This window comes from Pleurodeles waltl, chromosome 5, assembly GCF_031143425.1.
Source record: "Pleurodeles waltl isolate 20211129_DDA chromosome 5, aPleWal1.hap1.20221129, whole genome shotgun sequence".
NCBI lineage: Eukaryota > Metazoa > Chordata > Amphibia > Caudata > Salamandridae > Pleurodeles > Pleurodeles waltl.
In genome coordinates, this window is record NC_090444.1 from 1,396,888,355 (window position 1) to 1,396,911,394 (window position 23,040).

Consider the following 23,040-nt stretch of genomic DNA (forward strand, 5'->3'; position numbering starts at 1 on the left):
CTGGCCTGGTTTGTAGTGGATACCTTGGGTACTTACACCTTACACCAGGTCCAGTTATCCCTCGTTAGTGAATGTAGTAGTGTTCTAGCAGCTTAGGCTGATAGAAGTGGCTGTAGCAGAGCATCTTAGGCTGAACTAGGAGGCATTCTAAGCTCATGCAATACCACTCATAGTTACACAGTACTTCTACACAAGTAAAGACAATACTCAGTGTTACCAAAAATAAAGGTATTAATTTGGGTGACACAGTACCAAAAATATCTTAGAGACAATACTCCTTCTGGAGGTAAGCATTATACAAAATATATACACTAGACACCAAAATTAGACAAGTAAAAAGTCATAGAACAATGCAAACAGTAGGAAATCCTATAGAATGCAATGGGAGAAAATAGGTCTAGGGGCAACACAAACCATATACTAAAAAAGTGTAATGTGAATCATGACAAGTGTAGTGTGTGCAGAATCACTGGGAGAGTAAGAATACAGTAAATGTAAGTCATTTACCCCACCCCAGAGCCCAGAAAAGCAGGAGTAAAGTACTGCAAGTTTCCTTAGGACACAGTACACCTCATTTTGGGGATTTTGCAGCAGCCAACCAAGTCTGCAAAGAACAACTGCTGGATTATTGGACCTGAAGACCTGAAAAAGAAAGAGATCAAGTCCAGAAGTCAAAAGAAGTTCTAGGAATTGACAGGAGCCCCTGCAAACCCAGAAGAGGGTGCAAAAGAAGAGTCCCTGGTTGGTAGAAGACTGCAGAAATGCACCCTAGGAAGAGGCCAGCGGGTTCCTGCATGATGCATAAGATGTCCCACGGTGTGAAGATTGTTGCTGATGAGATTTCGTGTTGGAAGGCACAAACAAGCCTTGGCTATGACAAAAGTAAGTTTTTCATCAAAATGGTGCTGGGTGGACCCAGGAGGGACCTGGGGGCCACATCTCTGTGTGACGAGGAAGAGGGAGTGCTCTGCATTTTAGAGAGCCCTCAGGATGCCAGCCAGCACCCCTAGAAGCCACAGGATCTGGGTTCAAAGTAGGTGCAAAATGCAGTTGATGGAGCACAACAAAAGAAGGTCCCACGCCACCGGAGAACAACTCAGCGAGTTCAGTGTCACAGGGTGGAGTGCTGGGGACCTGGTCCAGGCTGTGCACGAAGGAATTTTGCAAATAGTGCACAGAGGCCTCAGGAGGCGGAGAAGACACAAAACACAGGGCTATCATCGTTCTTGGGGAAGGCAAGGTCTTACCTCCTCCAAATTGCATCAGCAGGGCCTCAGGACAGTTTTTGTCAATGATGTCTACCCTCTGTGTCTTTAGGAGCATACTCGTTGCCATGAGAGGAGTCCCAGGGTACCGGTCGTCACTTTGGAAGGTGCCTTCTTGGAACAGGGGAGTGACTCTGTCACTCCACGGGAGATTTATTTGGTCCTTCTGGTGCAGGATGAAGACAGGGAATCCCCAGATCATGCACACTGTAGAAACTGTTGCAATTGCTGACTTGGAGCTGATGTTCCTGGCGAAAAGTGTCTCTTGTAGACACTTTGTTGCAGTTACAGCATTTTTTGGAGAAGGCTGCGGTTGATCCAAGGTCAGAGGATGCTGATGTCATTGCAGAAGATTCCTGAAGGAAACTTGCAAGCAAAATCTGAAGAGAACTCACAGGAGAAACCCTAAATAGCACTGAGAAGGGGATTGGCTACCTTATCAGGTATGGACCTATCAGGAGGGGTCTCTGACATCACCTGCTGCCACTGGCCACTCAGAGCTCTCCAGATTGCCCACACACATTGCAAAGCAAGATGGCTTAAGTCTGGGACACACTGGAGGAGCTCTGGGCACCGCCCCTGGGGTGGTGATGGACAGGGGAGTGGTCACTCCCCTTTCCTTGGCCCAGTTTCCGGCCAGAGCAGGGGAGAAGGGGTCCCTGAACCGGTGTAGACTGGTTTATGCAAGGAGGGCACCATCTGTGCCCTTCAAAGCATTTCCAGAGGCTGGGGAGGCTACCCCTCCCCAGCCTGTAACACCTATTTCCAAAGGGAGAGGGTGTAACACCCTGCTGTCAGAGGAAATGCTTTGTTCTGTCTTTCTGGGGCTGGGCTGCCAAGACCCCAGGAGGGCAGAACCCTGTCTGTGAGGTGGCAGCAGTTGTAGCTGCAGTGCAAGCCTCAGAGAGCTGGTTTGGCAGTACTGGGGGTCCATGGTGGAACCCCCAGGATGCATGGAATTGGCTCCCCAATACCTCATTTGGAATGGGGGGACGATTCCATGATCTTAGACATGTTGCATGGCCATATTCAGGGTTACCACTGTGAAGTTACATATAGGTATTGACCTATATGTAGTGCACACGTGTAATGGCTTCCCCGCACTCACAAAGTCTGAAATGGCCCTGAACTAAGTCGGGGCACCTTTGCTAGTGCAAGGGTGTCATCATACTTAGTAACTTTGCACCTAACCTTCAGCAAGTGAAGGTTAGACATATAGGTGACTTATGAGTTACTTAAGTGCAGTGAAAATGGCTGTGAAATAGTGTGTGCATTATTTCACGCAGGCTGCAATGGCAGTCCTGTGTAAGGGTTTGTCTGAGCTCCCTATGGATGGCAAAAAAAATGCTGCAGCCCATATGGATCTCCTGGAACCCCAATGCCCTGGATACCTCGGTTCCATATACTAGGGACTTATAAGGGGGGTCCAGTGTGCCAATTGAAATTGGTAAATGAAGTCACTCTCCTACAGTGACAAACTTAAAAGCAGAGAGACCATACGCACTGAGGTTCTGATTAGCAGAGCCTCAGTGACACAGTTAGGCACTACACAGGCATACACATTTGGCCACAAACTATGAGCACTGGGGTTCTGGCTAGCAGGATCCCAGTGAGACAGGTAAAACATACTGACATATAGGTTTTTATCTATGAGCACTGGGCTCCTGGCTAGCTGGATCCCAGTGACACAGCAAAAACACACTAACACACAATCACACACAGGCCAAAAGTGGGGGAACCATGCTAGAAAGAGGCTACTTTCTCACAATAGCTTACTGAGATTCTGTAACACAAGTAATAGGTCATCATTACCTCCAGAAATGCACATGGCATAATGAATGCATTACCCTGAATGCCCAGACATCAGGAATGCACAAAGAAGAGAAACATTTCTCAATGGCATAAGTCAGACAAACATTACCCACCCTCCCACTGTAAAGTAGGCAGGCCGTGCAATTATGAACATCATCACAATCATGGCTGTGTTTCATTTATACCTTAGGTCAGGTCTCAAACAAGTAGTACAGTAACCAGACTGAGGGCAAAACGGAACACAGACACCCAATACATGGAAGTTACCAACATGGCTGATTATATGAGGCAATCAAGCACTTGTGCACCTTGGGTAAACTAATTAGTGGATCTCCATCCACTGTGATAGGCCTGCGAGCTCCTGTGCTCCCGTTGCACTAGGGCTGCAAAATTACCTTGACCCCAAAACAACAAGGCCCGCGATCCCCAGTAATTCTCCTGTGGGGGCAAAATGGAGAAAAGAAAGCCTGCACCCTCCTTCTAGGCAGGAAGACCACTCCTGATCAGCCAGGTGGCTGCTGGCAGGACCACGGCGCAGCCATCACTGGACCCAGGCAGCTCACCTAGGTGGGAGGTGACCCGACTCTCACATGGGATCCACCTCAAACAAGCAACCCTCAGCCGGTCGGGCCTCTATCGAGGCTTTCCTCCCATCTGGTGAGGCACAGAGGTGAGCCCAGCTTCCCACATCCTGGTAGACCGTCCCCCCAACAATGCGGCCAGGCCTTAAAGCCCTCTCTGAGCTGGGAAGACTCCTTACTTGCCCGGCCAACAGGAATCTCTACTGTCCTTGGGGTTGGGGCTGCAGCCTTGGTCCTCGTGGCACCCCCTGGCTACTCCACCTGATCCTGGGGGGAGGCCTTGTCAGGTCCTCTGCTCCTCACTAGTAGCCGGCCTGGCTGCTATCAGGTGGCCCGTGTGGACCTCGGGCAACTGGCAGAGCATTCCCTAAGCTGATCTTCCTCATCCAGGAAGCCTCTCCTCCTGTACTTGAGCTGTGGTGGTTAAGTGCCTCAGGTGAAGAGACCTGCTGGTGCCCCGGGGCTCTAGAGGGAGTGTGGTAATCTGCGCTGGCTCCTGGCCCCTCGCTACCTCTCTCACATCAGAGAGAAGGGGGAAGCCACTCACAAGTGAACACAGATGCTTCCTCACACCCCAGTCTGTCACAAGTTAAAGCCAAAAGTGCTCTTCATGCGCTATAGGGACAAAGAGTGGAGCGCTCTTCACGTACTGTAAATACAAAGAAATAAAGCGCTCTCCTCGCTCTGAAATAGGAAAACACAAAGCGCCCTCCCTGTACTGAAGCAGGGAAACACTGAGGTGCTCCTTCTGTATTGAGGTAATAAAACAGGGAAAGGTGTAAACCACCCAGATCCTGAAGATCACTGGGGAAGGTCCAAGGGAAAGTAAATCAAGCAGTGAGAGAGCACATCAGGGTCCTTGGGGCAAAGCAACAGTTCCCCTTATGACCCAGAATGCCACAGGTGAGTTCCACAGCAGGTCAGTTCTGATGGTGGTTCCTCATAGCAGCATATTCCTCTGGCAGGTCCACGCAGTGTCTTAAGATGTGGGGGACAACCCCCGGTATTTACACTCAGTTTGCACAGCTTCCATAAAAGTGGAGAAGAAGTTCAAACCAGTTCTAAGCAGTTCCAGGAATGTCCCCTTCTCCTTCAACACTGGCTCCAGACATCAGTAGGGGGTAAACAAGCCCTTTGTATGAGTCCCGGGTGCAGCCTTTACAGATGCATGTGTGCCCCGCCTCTACCTCTCCCAGCCCATGAAGACCATTCAGAATGCTGATGTACTTCTGTTACGCCTCCACCCTCCCTGTGTACTGGCTTTTCTGAAAACTATGCAAAAAGCCCAGTTGTCACTCTACAACATATGTGGATTGCAGTCAAGCTGCAAAAGAGACAAAGTTACAAGCGCATCAAAATGCCCACTTTCTAAAAGTGGCATTTTTTGAATGGTAATAACAAATCCACCTCCACCCATAAGCAGCATTTCTCACTACCATTCCAACCATACCAACCATGCCCACGCCACACCTCATAGATCAGACAATACTATTTAGCCATATGTCAGGGCATTCCCAACACAATGCTATGAGAGGAGTAGCACTCACAGTAGTGAGAAGCTAACTAGCCTGTTTGTCACTACCAGGACATGTAGTACATAAAGACATACGTCCTACTTTTACATTACACAGCCCCCTGCTCATAGGGCAATCTAGAGACTATCTTAAGGGTGACTTAGGTGACAAGAAAAGGGAGTTTAGACTTTGGTAAGGAGTTTAACTTGCCAGCTCAATGTGGCAGTAAATTGCACATGCAGGCCCTGCGGGGACTGGCCTGAGACAGGTTTGAAAGGCTACTTCTGTGGGATGCACAAGCTGCTCTGCAGGCCCACTAGTAGCATTTAAATTACAGGCCCTTGGTATAAGGGAAACCACCTTACAAGGGACTTACAGATAAATTAAATAAGCCAATCACGTGTAAGCCAATCATACTAACTTTAGAAGGGAAAGCCCATGCAATTTAGCACTAATCAACAGTGATAAAGTACCCAGAGTCCTAGAGCAAACAAAAAGAGGTCAAAAAAATAGGAGGAAGAAGGCAAGGAAGGATCCTGCAAAAAGAGGCAGGTCGAACAGCCCACTAGTAGCATTTAATTTACCAGCCCCAGGTACATGGTATACCACTTTACCATTTATTTATAAGTGACTTAAATGTGCTGATCAGGTGTAAGCCATTTTATCATGTTTTAGGAAGTGAGTACAAGCACTTTAGCACTGGTTGGCAGCAGTAATGTGCACATAGTCCTAAAGCCAGAAAGAATGAATTCATTAAAATGGGAGGATAAAGGGAAAATATTTGGGTGTAGACCACCCTAAGGCTGATCAGAATAACACACTTCTAATCATACAAACAATAGAATGGGAATACTATTTAGATAACAACTCAATCCACATGAGACTGTACTTGCAATTCATATCATAATCTGATTATGGCCCAAATTTATGTGATTTTGCCACAGGGCAGTGCAGAAAGTCACCTTGCTGTGCTGCCCTGCGTCAAAAAGACAGGGCAGGATTGCACCGTATTTAAGCAATATGCCGCATTTCTGTCCTTTCTCTCTACTCTGGCGCCATTTTGTCAGCCAATCACCAATTCAGGCATACTTACACCATGCTGCAAGGGTGCATGAGTTGCAAACAAGGTTGTTTTTGTGCAGGAAGGAACATCTTCCTGTACAAAAAAATCATGGGAAGCTTCTTCCTCTTTTTTTATGTGTTGCAAAAGGAAGAGATAAAAATGATAAGAAATAGAGGTATTTCTCATTGTTGCGTCTCCCCTGGGGAGGTGTAAGCCTTTGGCGCACTTTGGCACATTCCCAGGTTTACAAGGTTTTGCAATACTGGGTGCATCAAAATCCATTGGTGTTGTGTGGGAACACCCACCACAACACCCATGGAACACCCCCTAGCGCAGAGTAAGGCAATGCAGCAATTTGCGCTGCCTTGCCTTACACCATTCAAAGCCAAGCAAAGTGGCTTTCCATAGTTTTGTTAATATGATTCAGTTGTTTGCGCAAGTGTTGGGTCACAAGAAATGATGCAACGGTGATGCAAGGCTCTCGTAAATATGGGCCCAAATGTTTTAGCATAAATTACTTCTCTATTTTTTTATAATATTTTCTGCCATAATGTCCAAATTCGATCAGTTCATTTTTGAGATGGTAAATCTTTGCTCCCACGGCATTGTAAATGTTATATTGTACACTCATGTTTGTGAATGTTACAAAATTTATTTTTTAGTTTCTATGTTAAGTGTTACATCAGGTACCATTTGAAACTCACTTGGCTCTCCTTATCTCGGCGTGTAATTAAGCAATAGTAGAAAGGGGGGCACTACCAGGTAGTTACTGACCTCTAGGCCTAAGGGGGCTACATCAGCAGAAATCCACAAAGTGCAGTAGGTGGATCACTTCACTAGTCCGAGGAGTTTGTAGGGAATTTGACATCTGCAGTTTACTAGTTAACCACTCTTGTAACTTAGCATTTGACCTCAGTCACACAAGCCATCAGTGAGTCAGAGGTACACTTAGTAGGGCATGGTTGATCTCTGTCTTTGACTACCTGCACGCTAGATGGGTGGGAACTTTAGCATAGCACTATAAATACTTCATCCACTCCAGCTGTCTGGAATGGATAGGCCTAGTGAAACTTAGGTGAAATTTAATTCGTGGTGCTGTGATCTATTTTTCAGATAGGGTTCTGTTATCAAAGATGTGTAAGAACTGTAAAGAAACGTGGAACCCAATGTACAAAACGCTTGTATTTGCAAACAGCAAACGAGCGCTTTGTGATGCAAAACACCTTGTGTGACTCAGAAATGCCCCTCCTACTTATTATGTTTTGCAATCAGGAGGCGGAAGAAGGAATGTCCCTTCCTAATTGCAAGTCCCATGAGCATGAAGAAATAGTTTCTGACCGAAATTGCAATGGCAAACTATTAAACAGACACCAGCAATTTTGGTGGAATCTGATTATCAAAGGAATTTGACAATGTGAATGGTGGGGGCAGCCTCTGGGGAGGATACAGTGGTCCAAGGTACCACACAAGGTTCCCCTTTATGTTTCGCTTAAATGGGCATAGGCTGCTTTAAAACAAAGTGTTCTTTTGGAAATGCGAGCGGGGTGGTGGTCTGTTGTCCTCTGCAGGCTGCAATCCATGTTTTCAAAGCCAATTGATGAAAGGAAGGCAAATAGTCACCTGCCTCATTATTATTCAATAGACAGGTGGTTTTGTCACCTCCTGCAAATGAGCAATTTTCAATGTAGCCTTTTCGTGCATAGATCGTATCACGTATTTCATACTTGTTCACAAAAAGTCAACGTGCAATTTGCAAACAGATATTATTAAATCAGACCCTTAGTTCTTAAACATTTTGGGGGTTATTACAACTTTGGAGGAGGTGTTAATCCGTCCCAAAAGTGACGGTAAAGTGACGGATATACCACCAGCCGAGTCCATTAAATCCTATGGAACTCATAATACGGCTGGTGGTATATCCGTCACTTTACCGTCACTTTTGGGACGGATTAACACCTCCTCCAAAGTTGTAATAACCCCCTTTGTATCTAGATGTAGTGAGCTACATTTATCAGGGTCAATTTACCCAGTGAGAAAATAAATGGTTCTGCCCCACTCCGTACATACATGAATAAAATGCTTTGCTTGTTAAGGTATTTTATGCTAGCAAAGAGGGAGACCATAACTCTTCGAATAAATAGTGCCCAGCCTAGACTTAAACTCTGATAATTCCACATTTCCTGGCAGTTCTCAGAAAAAATATATGCAAAAACATATTGTTTGTGAAAGAAAGACGGTATATTTGTCAGTTCTGATACACACATTTATCTTAACCTAAACTGTATCATTTCAATCCTCAAAAAAACACAAGTGTTGTTCTGAAGAGATTTCTACAGCCTCTCGACCAATTGGGAGAACTAATCGCTATTTTTCCTTAATTAGTAATTTCGTCCAAACTTGTTTTCAAGCATACATATAAACTGATCGAAGCAAGGAAAACGATCCAGGGAGCATCTTTTATAATCTAAACTTAAATATTTTCTTTTTACAGGCGGCCAGGTCACAGACTCAGAAGAATCATCAGGGGACTCTCTGCATTTCGAAACATCTACTGATGCAGTTCCCCTTCCGTCTTTTTCTCATCCGTCTTTTCCTTCAGTACATCCATACACTATTTTCTCAGCAGATGAAATATTGACCATCGCAAGTTCATTTGTTCCAACAGAAACATTTGCTTTGTCTTCTGATTTACGTGATGGGTCCTCATCTATGGACAGTTCAGATGTGGAGAGAGCAACTGACAGCATGTTGACACCCCAATCAGCTGCAGGGGTTGAGGCATTGGTCAGCCCAATGATCACCCCGGAGATGATCACAAAGTTGGAAGACTCCAAAGAGGAAGAACTAGCTACATCATCTGCATCTTCCTTCAGTCACTCTGTTATAGATCAGTCTTTTTTTCATTCCTTTCCATCTCCTACACCTACAACTTCCAGCTCACCTACCTTGGGTGGTACCATTTTACCTAACTTTGCAGTAGGAGTGCAGGACATTGCAGTAGAACTGGACAAGATCGAGTCTGGTAGTGCAGCACCAACGGATGAGCTGGATCAGGAAAGTGCCTATATTTTAGTTTCTGAAACCCAGTCTGTTGAAACGACTGCAACCCCTTCTCTGATGTACCTGACTACCAGTTCATTGACTACCACTGCAAAAGGAAAAGAGCTCGTAGTATTCTTCAGCCTGCGGGTAACCAACATGGCCTTTTCAGATGATCTTTTTAACAGAAGCTCGCTGGAATACAAAGCACTGGAACAACAACTAACACAGCTGGTGGGTAAACATGGCTTTCTTATATTGTTATGAACTGTTAACATTGTATTTAATAAGTATAAAAATCGCTTTCTATTCATTATTTCCAAAGTACTTAAATATGTTTTATTCAGGGGTGCATATAACATCTAATTCACAAACCGTATTAGGCCAACTAGTTGATAATGCAATTAATACATTCATTGTATGTAAGTGTTTATTTCTGTGTATCCTACCAGCTACTTAGTTATATCACACCAGCTATGCCATCTTATGAGCTCTTCGGGTCCCATGTTTTGCAATCAAACCCTGATTATCACTTTCTTTCCTTTCTCTTCCCATTCATTACTTGATGAGGAGAGGCCTGTTTCTCATTGAATGGTACCCCACACCAAAATTCGATTTTAGACATAGGGCCTAATTTAGAACTCGGCAGACGGGTTACTCCATCACAACAGTGACAGATATCCCATCTGCCAAAATCTAAATCCATTAGGGCAGAATGGTATTTAAATATCGGCGAACGGGATATCTGTCACCGTTGTGATGGAGTAACCCGTCCGCCAACTTCTAAATCAGACCCATATCCCCATGAGTTGACCTGTTCTTCCCTAATTTACCTGACACAATCCTTGAAAAGGGACTGGCTCATTAAGCACTTGATGTTTATTTTCTGTGGACATCCATAGGTGGACTCCCCAAACTCTGACATGAGCAGAAGTTATTGTTCCCTTTAGGGTTGGAAACTTCCAATTATAAAACTCTTAATGAAATCAAGCATGGGACAGTGTAGGAGTCTGCCTACTATTTGTTACTGTTTTTAGACTGGTGATGATTTCCACTAGCAGCATGGCCCCACATGCGATCCTTCACATAAGAATCCTCTGTAAGAGCAGCAGTGTCAGGGTCTACATGTGGAATTGTGGTATGGCAGCTGGAGATGTTACCCTTAGAGTTGAGGGCTCAGGCTCATATTTCAGTCTCAGCGTGATATTCTGTCAGCCTGAGAGTCATTTTTTCTAGCTATCTTGGGAAATGTAAAATGGTATCACAAACTGGCAGATACTGTATGTGTCTAGCCACTGACAGTGTATGAGCCTCCTAATGTTTTTTTTTCTCAGCACCCACTTGTACTCTGAATTCAGTGAAAGGTGGTGCAGGTGGCCTGCTCTCTTTTCCATTCCTGCCAGAAACAAGGATTATCACTGCATTTAAAGAGAGATAAAATAAAACCTCAATGGAATTCGGGTGATGCTTGAGCCAACCTTTGGATTGTTTATTGCTCCTAAATCTGGCTGGTGATGCAGCAAGATAATGCATCAACAGCAAAAGCCTGCGTTGATCTAACGGCTGCAAGTTTCTATCCAGGCACATTCACTCAGCCTTGCATCCTTCTGAAGTCACATTCAGTTGGTGCCTGGGCCTACCATCTGATCATTTGTGGTTACTCAATCTGGATGGTGGCTTCGTAGCTAGTTATGGACTCCAGGACCTTGTTTTAATCTCATTGAAAAAGGTTAGATTTCAGGTGGGTCCACTGAGCTTTTTATCATTCTGAGGTCAAAATCAGGCAAACAACTTTTAAGGATGGAATTTTTTGTTTGGTGTTTGTATCATATTCTTATTGTAGATGTAGCATTGATAATTGCCTCACTGGTCATTGAGAGCTATTCCACCTTAATATTGACTTTGAAATATTGTGAACAAAATATGGAGAACCAAAATATTGAGAAGGTAGGAGCACATAGCTAGGAATACAACTACTGTTCTTAACTCCCTGTCTACATACCTTGAAGATATACAAATTACATATATCTAAAGTAAAGAATAACGTTTCTGTTGTCAATATTTCAACGTACAATCCTCTTTGGCTTGCACCCAGAGCAGCCAAAGTTCTTTGTCTGTGTTCTACTCATCTTTTGTACCAAATAACTAAGGGCTCAAGTCCCACTGTCCTGTCTGTACAACTTAACACTCTGGTGGTATGTAACTACCTCACAGATGGGGCTATAGCAGGTGGCAAATATATTTGCCACCAGTTGCCTGGGCACTTCTAGCCCATGGGTGCAGACACAGTCATTGGCATTGATGGGGAATTTAACTTACCTTAATCTGGTTGGTGCCTACTGGTCTAGGATGTTTGGCACCAAAGCAATTTTCTGTTTGGAACTATTTCTGGTGGTTAGGTAGACTGTTGCAATATGCTCCCCATATTGGGTCTTCACCCCAGATATTGAACATCAACTCTGCCTTTTTTTCAATTTCCAAGGGCCCTTGGTAGACATTTCATGAGGTTAGTTAGCAGTGAGTATCTGTTGTTCCTCATTAGGTTCAGTGATATTATAAATTCATATGTAAATGTCAACACGATCTAATACTGCTGCTGTTTCTAGGATGAGATGTGTTGAACATGTGCAGGTATTTGTTTTTAGCTCTCTCCCATCTCACAAGGTGTTGCTAAGAACTCCCTAATAGTTAATGATTGTTAATGAAGCAATGTTTTTCTCTTGTGAAGAATGAGATTGTCATGGAAATTATCTACTCAAAAAGCACAGGATATGACAGGATCCTGTCATAATACTGACTCTTCTCCACAGCATTTTACTAGATGAGAGGTGTTCTTTGAAGAGAATCTGCAGTCTCTTCCACATGGAATTGTGGGCTCCACTTTCTATGAAATAATTGTTTGCTGACTCTCGTCGTGTAGTTTGGGAGTGTTTGGAGGCTGTTGGTTCAATGGTAAAGTATCTTTGTGTCTTACTTTTGGGTCTCAAGAAGATTAAAATTTTCTTCAATAAATGATCAATAACTCTATGTTGCAGAGGGGTTGAGTAATTGTCATTACGAGCCTTACTATGCAGGCTTCTGTGAATACAGAGGGAGTGAAAAACAAATTAGTTATGGTGTTTTTTAGAGGTTATGGGTTGTCTCTTTTAAAAAATATAGGGCCATATTTATACTTTTTGACGCAAAACTGCGCTAACGCAGTTTTGCGCCAAAAAATTTTGCGCCGGCTAACGCCATTCTGAAGCGCCATGCGGGCACCGTATTTATTCAATGACGTTAGCCGGCGTTAGCCGCCGGCGCTGTCTGGTGTGCGTTGAAAAAAACTACGTACACCAGGCAGCGCCGGCGTAGGGGGAAAATGGCGTATGGGCATCCACAAATGGTGCAAGTCAGGCTGAGGCAAAAAAATCACCACAACCCGATTTGCGCCATTTTTTTACGACGCCCATCCCCCATTGAAATGACTCCTGTCTTAGCAAAGACAGGAGTCATGCCCCCTTGCCCAATGACCATGCCCAGGGGACTTCTGTCCCCTGGGCATGGTCATTGGGCATAGTTGCATGTGGGGGGGCACAAATCAGGCCCCCCTATGCCACAATTTTTTTAAAAAAAAATACTTACCTGGACTTACCTTAATGTCCCTGGGGTGGGTCCCTCCAGCCTTGGGTGTCCTCCTGGGGTGGGCAAGGGTGGCAGGGGGTGTCCCTGGGGGCAGGGGAGAGCACCTCTGGGCTCATTCTGAGCCCACAGGTCCCTTAACGCCTGCCCTGACCCAGGCGCTAAAATCCGGCGCTAATGCGGGTTTTTTAGACCCGCCCACTCCCAGGTGTCATTTTTGCCCGGGAGTATAAATACGACGCATATGCATCGGAGTCATTTTTTAAGACGGGAACGCCTACCTTGCATATCATTAACGCAAGGAAGGTGTTCACGCAAAAAAATGACGCTAATTCCATGAACTTTGGCGCTAGATGCGTCTAACGCCAAAGTATAAATATGGAGTTAGTTTTGCGTCGAATTTGCGTCGAAAAAAACGACGCAAATTCGGCGCAAACGGAGTATAAATATGCCCCATAATGAATCCCACATGGTATTCTATTAAGAAGAGACGTTGTAATTTACATTAGACCAAGACCCCAGTCCATTCTAAGGTATTGAATTTTATGTTGGAGTCATTTGCAGGTTCAAGCATACCATTCTTTTAAAGAATGATTGTCGAAGAAAGTTGTCCTAGTTTTAGTCATTAGATAAGAGTTCATGTGTATTCTCCAATGGTGCTTACATGCTTTTGTTTTCTTGAACCCTGGGAGTAGATTGTATCTGTGACTTTGGTGGGATGCCACATTAGGTGGCATTGTGATCCACAATTAAAGAGTCTTTTCTATTTATGAGTGCATTGTTTAATAAACCCCCTCCCTTTAAAAATATCTCTTCTTCCTTTCCTTTGGTTGGATTATGGATGATGGTATATTAGGTTATGGATTTTCAGGAATGTTAGTGTATATACTGAGTCTTTGTACTTCGGTAACTTAGTCATGTATTCAACTTAGAGGGTTTCAGCTTCGTCCATTATATCTTCATGGTTTTCATTCAGACTGCCAAGGGTAGGATAAGCGTTCTGTCAACAACATAAATATGGAAGATTAAACTGTCATAGTTCTACAGTTGCACCAACTATTTCATTCAAATCTGGTATTTATTCAAAAGGGCCTAAGGGGCCATAAGGAGTGTCTTTTTCCTTTTTGTACTTCTCTTTATGAAGGATGATAATATTCCTGGTCATTCCACTAAGACTTTGGAGACTTTCTCTTCTGGGAGATGTCTGTTATCCTGAGTCACAACAATATTTTCAGGACTTATTTTATGACTTACAGGCCCAAGCCTCAGTTGTCCAAGTTTTCGCAAGTGAGTCTTGTGATTGTATGCTATTCTTCTACCTATGGCTTGCTTTGCCTACCATGCCCAGGCTCAGGGAAAGACTTTCTCATAGAGGTTCAGGCTTTATGGTATCTGAAATCACAGAACTGCACTCCATCCAAGATTGCTGTCATCTATTCTCAAGGTCTTGAGTCTCATAAGAGAAAACAAGCCATCTTGTCTAAGGGTGAGGTCGTCAAACACCAGGCTAAATGATTTATAATTGACTACATAATGGGAATGAATGTTTCTGCTATTCTGGGTACAGTAGCTTCTGTTATCTCTTTGGTCAGGTTATCTCTTCCTGGCAGTCAAATTCAGATCCAATTTAGCAACCACAGAGATATATAGATGCTACTTTCATGTTTATTTTCCACGTTAGTTGTCATTGTTACTAGTAATTTTAGTGAGACTTTTTTAACAACATCCTTCACAATTTATGATGAAGTACAAACATGATACAGCCTTGATTTGGATTCTGGTATGTCTTGTGATTAGGTTGCTTAATAGCAATGAAGGCATACTGCTTGAGTAGATGCTCATCAAGTAAGAAATACAACAAGAAAGGAAATGAGGAGGTAATGTCTAGATTTCTTAATGGTGATATTAATTACTCCAGTTCTTCCTCTGTTGTCCCAGTACTTAAAAGTGTGAGGTTTCATTTGAGATCTTAGACGTTTTGACTTGTTATTAACAGGAAGAGCTTAGTAAATCAGTCCCTTTACAGGGATCATGAAAGGCACATTAAGTAATGGTGAGTAAACTCCCTTAACAAAAGAGTATGTCTAAGAGATTTTCTCTGGGGTGCTGGATGAAATAAGTACTGGGACAAGGAAGGAAGAATTGGAGTAATGAAGATTACAGGTAGAAATTATTTATGAGTGTAGGTGCACATGTGGGTATGTTATAGGTGTGTAATTTGATGAACTGGAAGGAAAGGTTGAATAACCTGACAGGAGTGTAGGCTAGATGATATAACACACACCAGTTGGCATTCCATTTAAAATTGCAGGAAACTGCCACAGATATTCCATTTGTGGAGATGACTTTACATCAGACACAAAAAAGTAATCAGAGGAATGCTTGGAAATATTCTAATCCGCTACCAATCTACCTGAGCAACATTCCAAACATATCATTTTTCACCCAGTGTGTCACTCTGGACAGAGGCTCACCTTTTGCAGAACATTACTGGCTCTTGCAATCATTCAAACAAAACCAGTTAAGGGTTGCATGTGTTTTTTCAGCTGAGGCCTTTCCAGGCAGTTCGGGAAGAAGGACCCAAACAACCTCTTCTGTGATAGGCCCATCATATCCTTTTGGAAAGGTAATAGGAAAAAGAATCTTCATTCAGTTTCCTAGAATAATTAACACCCAGCCTCTTCTGACAAGTTATTAACAGTATGTGATTGTGCTGAAGAGTTTTCTTCAGTACTAAGTTGAGGTAAACAACAGGGGTGCATATGGTATAGGTTCAGTGAAGAGAACCTCATTCACTCAGTCACGTATGCATAGAAAGCCCTCTTTCTTTCAAGTAAGGATGTTCATCAGCATGATTCTCTACTTCTTTCTTCATCCATTGATTTGGCTGAATATTATCCACCTGCATTTGGAAGTTGGGTTTAACTATTGCTTTGTAGTGAATCTGTTTTAGTTCTTAATGGGAATCAGGAGTTTAGCTTAGCTTTTGGCTTGCAGGCCTGTGCCCCCGTCACCTAGTGACTTTTAACCTACTTAGCTTGCTCTGTTTTAGTCCATTTATTTTATCATTTCTTTCAAGATAGCTGCCATTGTTTATAGTTTATTTAAATGTTTTGATTTGCATTATCAGTGTCATTCTGTGAAGGCGTCATTATCAGCATCATGATCAGTGATTTACGTAGGTATTAATATCATGTCTCTTTTTTACGTGTGATAGGAACATAATGTACACTTGTTGGGAATTGTTTCTATAATTGCCACCACAAGTCTGCCTCCTTATCAGTTGTTTGGGAACATACCTGAGTCAGGGGTCCTACATGATCTGTATAAATACATCTCAAATGGAGAAGGTCATTAGAGGGATTGCTTCCAGATGACATCTACACTGCATGCCACCTTGCTGCAGAACTCAGCCTTTGTATCACCATGGAGGCTGACCTAGAGACCTCATTCCAAGGTAACGAGGGTTGGGGACACTTCTCATGGACATGGTACTGGCAGATTAGGTTTATCATACCTAGCTCTCATTAGGGTAGAGATTAGGTTATCTTTGCTAGGAGTTTTACATTTCATGTTTTTTGCAAGATGGTGAGGGCTTTTGTTTTCACAACTCTTGTCTTCACAATTATGCTTCTTTTACTGGGCATTATCCCAATCATTGCAGCTCATGCATTTTACTGTAGATTGCAGTCATTTCAATAAATATATTGAAAGCTTTCCTGCATCTCCTTCATTGCCTGTGTCTGACTGAGACTTGTTGCTAATGAGAGAAAAGGGTAACTTCCATTCCACGATGAATTCCCTGAGAGGTCTTATCTAGAGTCCATGTGTAAGGTTGCCAGAAATCATCTTTGCTGTCTGAGTTTTGGTGAGGTACTGCTTGTGAGCCAGGAGGGTGGGGTTGACACTCGCAACTTGTGGTAGGAGTGACTAAGTCACCTACGAACAAAAAGTGTGTCTCCCCTAAACCAACAGTCTCACTTATGAGTGAGAGTCCAACTACAACAGCTTAACTACTGAGATGACCAGGCTAAAGTATCCAATAGTGAGAAGTTAACATATTTGCAGGATTGCATTTCTTGTTTAAAGTGGGCATTACATTGCCAATTTAATGTTTTTGAGTAGAGTACTTGAGATATGTGTTCTGCCGAAGTTAATTCAATTGTACATGTGTAATATTAGCTTCTTATGCTCATCCGTATAATGGCTCTGAGAGGATGAGAGACATAAAGACCTCTTCTATGGTGGTGAGCCAATTTGCATTGCTATTTACATGGATATCTGTTAATATAAATTCAATTTCTTTGGGTGGCTTGCTTCCCTCACAGTTATGGAATATGCCATTGTTCTTCATGTGCTATTAGAGCTCCTTTGTGACTTCTGTATCCATTATCATGGTCAGGAAGGAGTGAATAAATATTAAAAAGCTAAAAGGTACACAGTTCCAGACAGTGAATTCTATACAGATTAAGTGGATAGAAAATTGATCCTGTGAGTCTGCTTTCTTTAGAACAAGAGCCCTCACTCACCAATTGGTGACATGCTTCATCATCGGGCTTTTGCTTCTCGTCAGGCCGGCACTGCAATGCCTGACGGGCCCCTCGCGGGGGCTCTTTGCCAGTGATCTTTTGGATATAGAAATGCCGGTTGTTGAGTGTGTGAAAGTAAAAATGGCTAGAGGTCTGCAAAATTAATTTTTAATCAAACTCAGACCCCTGTCATGATTAAAAACTGTGATGTGGGGAAGGATTAGTAGTAATGTCTGACCCACCATCAAAGGACAAAAATTAAAGTTAAGTCTACAGTCCCTAGATTCAGGGAGTGTTGAGAGTGTCAGTACAGAAATCCCTATACTGCTACTACAAAGGTCTACATGTTTCTCACACGTAAAGTCATTTAAGATCAGTGCGATTCGTCAGGACCAAAACTTACCTAATCCACATGTTATAACCTAATTGGTAATCAGCTCATGTCACGGGAACCCTCCTTGTATTAAAGGAATGCGCCTCATAGGGATGGCGGCGAGCATCAGTGGTCCGAACTGGTATAATTAACCCGTTCTCCAGATCCACTGGGTGGTTAGCACCTACCTGTGCTCCGCGTTCCCGGGAAAGTGATAAATATTAGCCTGGTGTTAAATAGTTCCTTTGGCTTTGCTGAATGTTTCTTGAGGACTACACTCACATGACAATATTTCTAGGTGCTAGAAGTGGTTCTATATTGCACAAAGCTCTATATTGGATGGAATTATTAATGGTATCTGTTAAGCTCCTTCTTTGATTAGACTCTGAAAAAAGTAAAAAAACAAATCCATCAAAGGAACATCTTGTCTCTCATCTATAACGAATGTCTTAAAAAGAACCCTTCTTCCCCCTGACCATGTGCATGATCTTGTATTCACCCAAACCCCTGTGCAGTGGTTCATTTTGATGAAAATAAGTGTACGATGCCTGTCACATAACACTTTCCCCATTTTGTTAAATTACCAGGAGGCAGAGAACCGGCTGGGACCGCGGAGGCCTTTAGGCTCCCCGTGGTGCCCAATGGTGGTGACTGGGTGTCCTAGGGGGTACCCAGGTGACATGACCAGGCCCCAGGGGACGGGGTCCCCGAGGCTGAAATGAGCAGGGGGAGAGGGGCTGCACAGCCCCCTCACCCCAAAAAATAATTTTATAAGGCCGGGTCTCCTGGGATGGGGTCTCCATTGCCAAAATTGGCCAAGGGAGGGGTGCCGTGCAGTCCCACTCCTCCATTTTGTAAAGGCTGGGGGATGGGTTCATCAGGGAGAGGGGCTGCGTGCCCCCATGGAATGGCAGTGTGCGCCAGGGGATGGGGTCCCTAGAGCCAACATTGGCCAGGGGAGGATGGCCGCATGGCCCCCTCTCTTCCATACTGGACATTTACCCAATGAGTTAGCATTTACTAACTAACAAGTAGAAAGTCCTAAAGTTTGAAAAGACATTTTGTGCAAACTGTGGACTCTTGTTGGATAAACGAGCACGTGAGCTTCTGCTCTGGTCATGATGCTCATTTCACAGAAATTAAACCTCAACAGGAAACACTTACACTATAACTTGTACCCTCACCTTGCACTGCTAATTACTCCAGATATTCCAGCACTCATAACAACTTTTATAGCGTCAATAAAAATATAAATGAAACATTAACAGTCATATTACTGAAGAAAAACTTTGCATGGCTTATCTTAGGGAGTGAGTTATAGTTACCTGAAATAACTCTAATTATAACTGATAAATTTCTCTGGTTTTGTGCAATTAAATTCACAACCTAATAATAACGTCCCTGTAACCTTTGTTTTTTTAAGTGCATTTCTAAATTTTTTAATTGCATTTCCTAACTATAACATCTCTGTAACGTTTGTTTTTTTCAGTGAAGAAATAATATATATATATATATATATATATATACATAAATAAATATATATATACACACACATAAATAAATCTTTACATTTTTTTTTCACTGAAAAAAAAAAAGGTTACTGATGAATCTTCACAAAATTTTCCAGTGCCAGTGATACTTGTTGCGCACAGAAAGATTCGGAGTGACCAATCCAGCGGGGTCCGAAAATAAGGAGGGGGTCAAAAAAGTTGTGTTTCCATGTTAATTCTCATAGGACCTTTAGAGACAACTATAGCCCGAACCGCTGGATTAAATTACACCCGATTTGGCAGAAAGCTACCATTCAGTATGCAGATTAAGGCTTTTGCTTATTTGGTGTAAATCCGTTCAGTAGTTTTTGAGATATTAACAGGTTAAATAAATTTGTACATTTAGGGACGCGGATCCTTCGCAATGTATTCACTAATAATGATGAGCTCATGCAGAGAAATGCACTGTTCTAATTGTCTATCAACACTTCAAACCAGATAGTGTTGGCAGCAGTCTTGGGAATTGGCTTCAGCCGAGTTCCATAAAACAAGTTTAAAAAAAAGTCAACGGGACAGGGTAGAGTCACCCTGACCCATTAGCTCTGGTGCTGGGGTCCCAGATGGACTCCCAGGGCTAAAAAAACTCTTAACAAAATTAAATTGCTGTGATTTTGCGACAACATCGCAATTTGGTGGGAAAAGTTTTAAAAAAACAATCACTGGCTCCAGCACACAACCCACCCGCAGCCCCAGGGACCACCACCCCCCCCCCCCAAGGCTTTATTCAAATATATTGCAGGGGGGCTGCCCGGCCCACCCGCAGCCCTAGCAACCACCACCTCCCCTGAACTAAAGAATAACACAATGCGAGGGGGCCACACAGCCCGGGGAACCACCACCTTCCCGGGGCTATGATAAAAAGAATGGTAGGGGATCGGCTTCAGAACCCCGCAGCCCCGTGGACCACCACCTCCCCAGGGCTATTGATTGTTTGAGGGGGGCCTCGTGGAGCCAATGATGGCCCTGCGGACCGCTATCCCCAGGGCCGGCTCTTTATATGTCCTGGGGTGCCTACCCTTGGGACATAGCTGTTTGCTGTGGCTTGGTGGTAGCTTTGACAGCACTCTGCTAACAGTGAGGGAGAGCTGTCAAACAGCTCTCCCTCACTGCGAGCAGAGGTTTCCTCTTTCTCCCTGCCTGCAAACATGCAGGCAGGGAGACAGAGGAAACTGCTCTCACAGAGAGGGAGCTGCTTTAGCAATGCGGCTTCCACAGGAGGTGGGGAGCCGGCTGGGACTGCAGGGGCCTTCAGTCTTCTCCAGCAGTCCCCAACATTGTTACTGGGTGCCCTGAACCCAGGTCACAGGGCTGAGCTTTGGGAGATGGGGTCCCCGGGGCAGAGATCGGTCCTGGGGAGGGGGAGCCACGAGGCTTCCCTCCCCCCAAAAATGTATTAATAATTAGACCAGAACCTGGTGAATGGGGTCCCTGGGGCCAAGATCAGTCTAGGGAGGGGGGACCTACAGCCCCCTTAACTCCCCAAAAATTAAATGTTTAGGCCGGGCTCCAGGAGATGGGGTTCCCGGAGTGAGATTGGCCTGGGGAGGGGAACCCCCTCTCTAAAATAAAAAAAAAGCGAATGTTTAGGCAAGATCCCAGGGGATAGGATCCCTGGGGCCAATATCAGCCTCGTAGTCATGCACCCCCCAAACAAAATTACATATTTACGCAGGGCTCTGGGGTCCCTGGGGTTTTGAATGGCCTGGGGAGGGGGAGCCGTGCGGGGTTGGATTGTTATAGGGCTTGGCCACAGGGCCTACCACCAGTAGGTAATACATACACACACACACACACACACTCACACACTCACACGCACACACACACACACACACACACACACATATATATTTATATATATACATACAACATACATACAACTTAACACCTTGTAGTTTTCTCCCAAAATTCACACAATCACAGTCTTCCTAATGTAGATTTCTTTTTTTCTGGGTTATGACCAGTTATTTTATAATTCACAGTGCCTCCTATCTGGTGCTGTTTAGAAATCCTAGACATGTGGCAACTAACATCATGAAACATATATACCTTGGTATCATGTCCTTTACCCTTATACTGATCTTGACCACTTGTTGCATCCATTTATTCGACCACCCATGATCATTATGTATATATTTCAAACTGCATAGGTGTTTACAATATAAGGAGGCTTTCATAAAAGTTCAAAGTGCATCTGTTAATGTAATCACTACAATGCAATTTCTCAGATTTGTAAGAGAGTCAAAAGGCTCTTTTCACCATAATAATTTTGGGACTCACCATATAAGATCAATACTTAGGGCCTCATTTAGATCTTTGCACTGCTATTGCAAAGCAACGTCGGTCGCAGACCCGAGAAGACCGCCAACTTGACGGTGTTCTGCTTGCTGTATTTAGATGTTACAGTTCTGCAAGCGGAGGACTGGCTATGGATTGCTGACAGAGGGAGACAGTGGTGGTACCCCATGGACTTTGTGCAATGGCAGGGGCTATGGAATGAAGATAAGTGACACACACACACACTGTACCATAGTCATATGTGTCCCCCTGCACTACACAATACACAACACACCTCATATACACCATCATCCATTACAATTTTAACACAACCCATACACACAGACAACACACATTGACATATGTCCATGACACACCACGCACACGCTATTGACACTGCACCCACACACGACACAACACAACAACAAACACAATTATACACTTAGCTACATAGACACACCCACACACAAGCACAACTACACACATCACAACGTCTACCACACAACAACACTCACCTGAACGTGTCACTCAGCAACACAACATAGACGACAACAACGGTCTCAGATGCAAGTTACAAACATACAGACAAAACCACATCATCCACTCCAGCTCCCTCTACGTCAGCCAGCCAATCCACACACACACATACACGTACTGACTCATATACACTGCAGATAGCACAATCCTACCAATTCAGGTCCCCTTGCAATGCGCAAACATTGTCACCGAGGTCAAGCGTGAATATACCCTCATTGTAGTTTCAGCATTTATTTGGTAATGAATGATGGCACCACAATGACGTGTGTATGTGTGTGATATGTGTGTTGTTCCTGTGTGCCCCCAGCCATATGTGACACAATTGTCTCCCCAAATGGTGACCTCGCTACTCTTGGTGAGGGCATTCAAGTGTATTGGCATGTGTAGGATCTAAAGTGGAAACTAGCAGTCATCTTTAATTAGTTGTGCTTCCTGCAGTGTTATAATTTCCGCTTTGTAAGGGAGGTGTGGATTCCCTTCTTAGAAGGGAAATAAAGCTGTTTCACATTTAAGGTTCAGGTCCAGAGTAGTGTTTGTGTTGTTCAAACTTTATTTATGGGCTCAAAGTATTTTGAAACTTGTCTGCTATATGTTCTTTTCGGTATTTCCCTCCTCACCTCGCTAACCCCCCATTGCCCAGTTGTCAAACTGGACCTGAACCATAAATGTGAAACAGCTTTATTTCCCTTCGAAGAAGAAGACAATCCACACCTCACTTCAAACTTAACTCCATACTTATACTTTGGCGCTAGATGCGTCTAGCGCCAAAGTTATGGAGTTAACACCATTTTCTGGACGTGGAAACCTACCTTGCGTCAATGAGATGCAAGGTAGGCGTTCCAGTGCAGAAAATTACGATATGGCCTTAGTACCATATTTTTCTCC

The 23,040-nt window shown here is 43.8% G+C and overlaps 1 protein-coding gene across 3 annotated transcripts in view; it reads left to right on the forward strand.

Moving 5' to 3' along the window:
• IMPG1 (interphotoreceptor matrix proteoglycan 1) overlaps positions 1-23,040 on the forward strand; it is a 1,628,305-nt gene that overhangs the window by 1,275,760 nt on the left and 329,505 nt on the right. For all 3 annotated transcript variants that reach the window (XM_069235643.1, XM_069235645.1, XM_069235644.1), the window contains exon 13: positions 8,727-9,508. In XM_069235643.1, the coding sequence (XP_069091744.1) occupies positions 8,727-9,508 (782 nt within the window). The remainder of the gene's footprint in view (positions 1-8,726; positions 9,509-23,040) is intronic.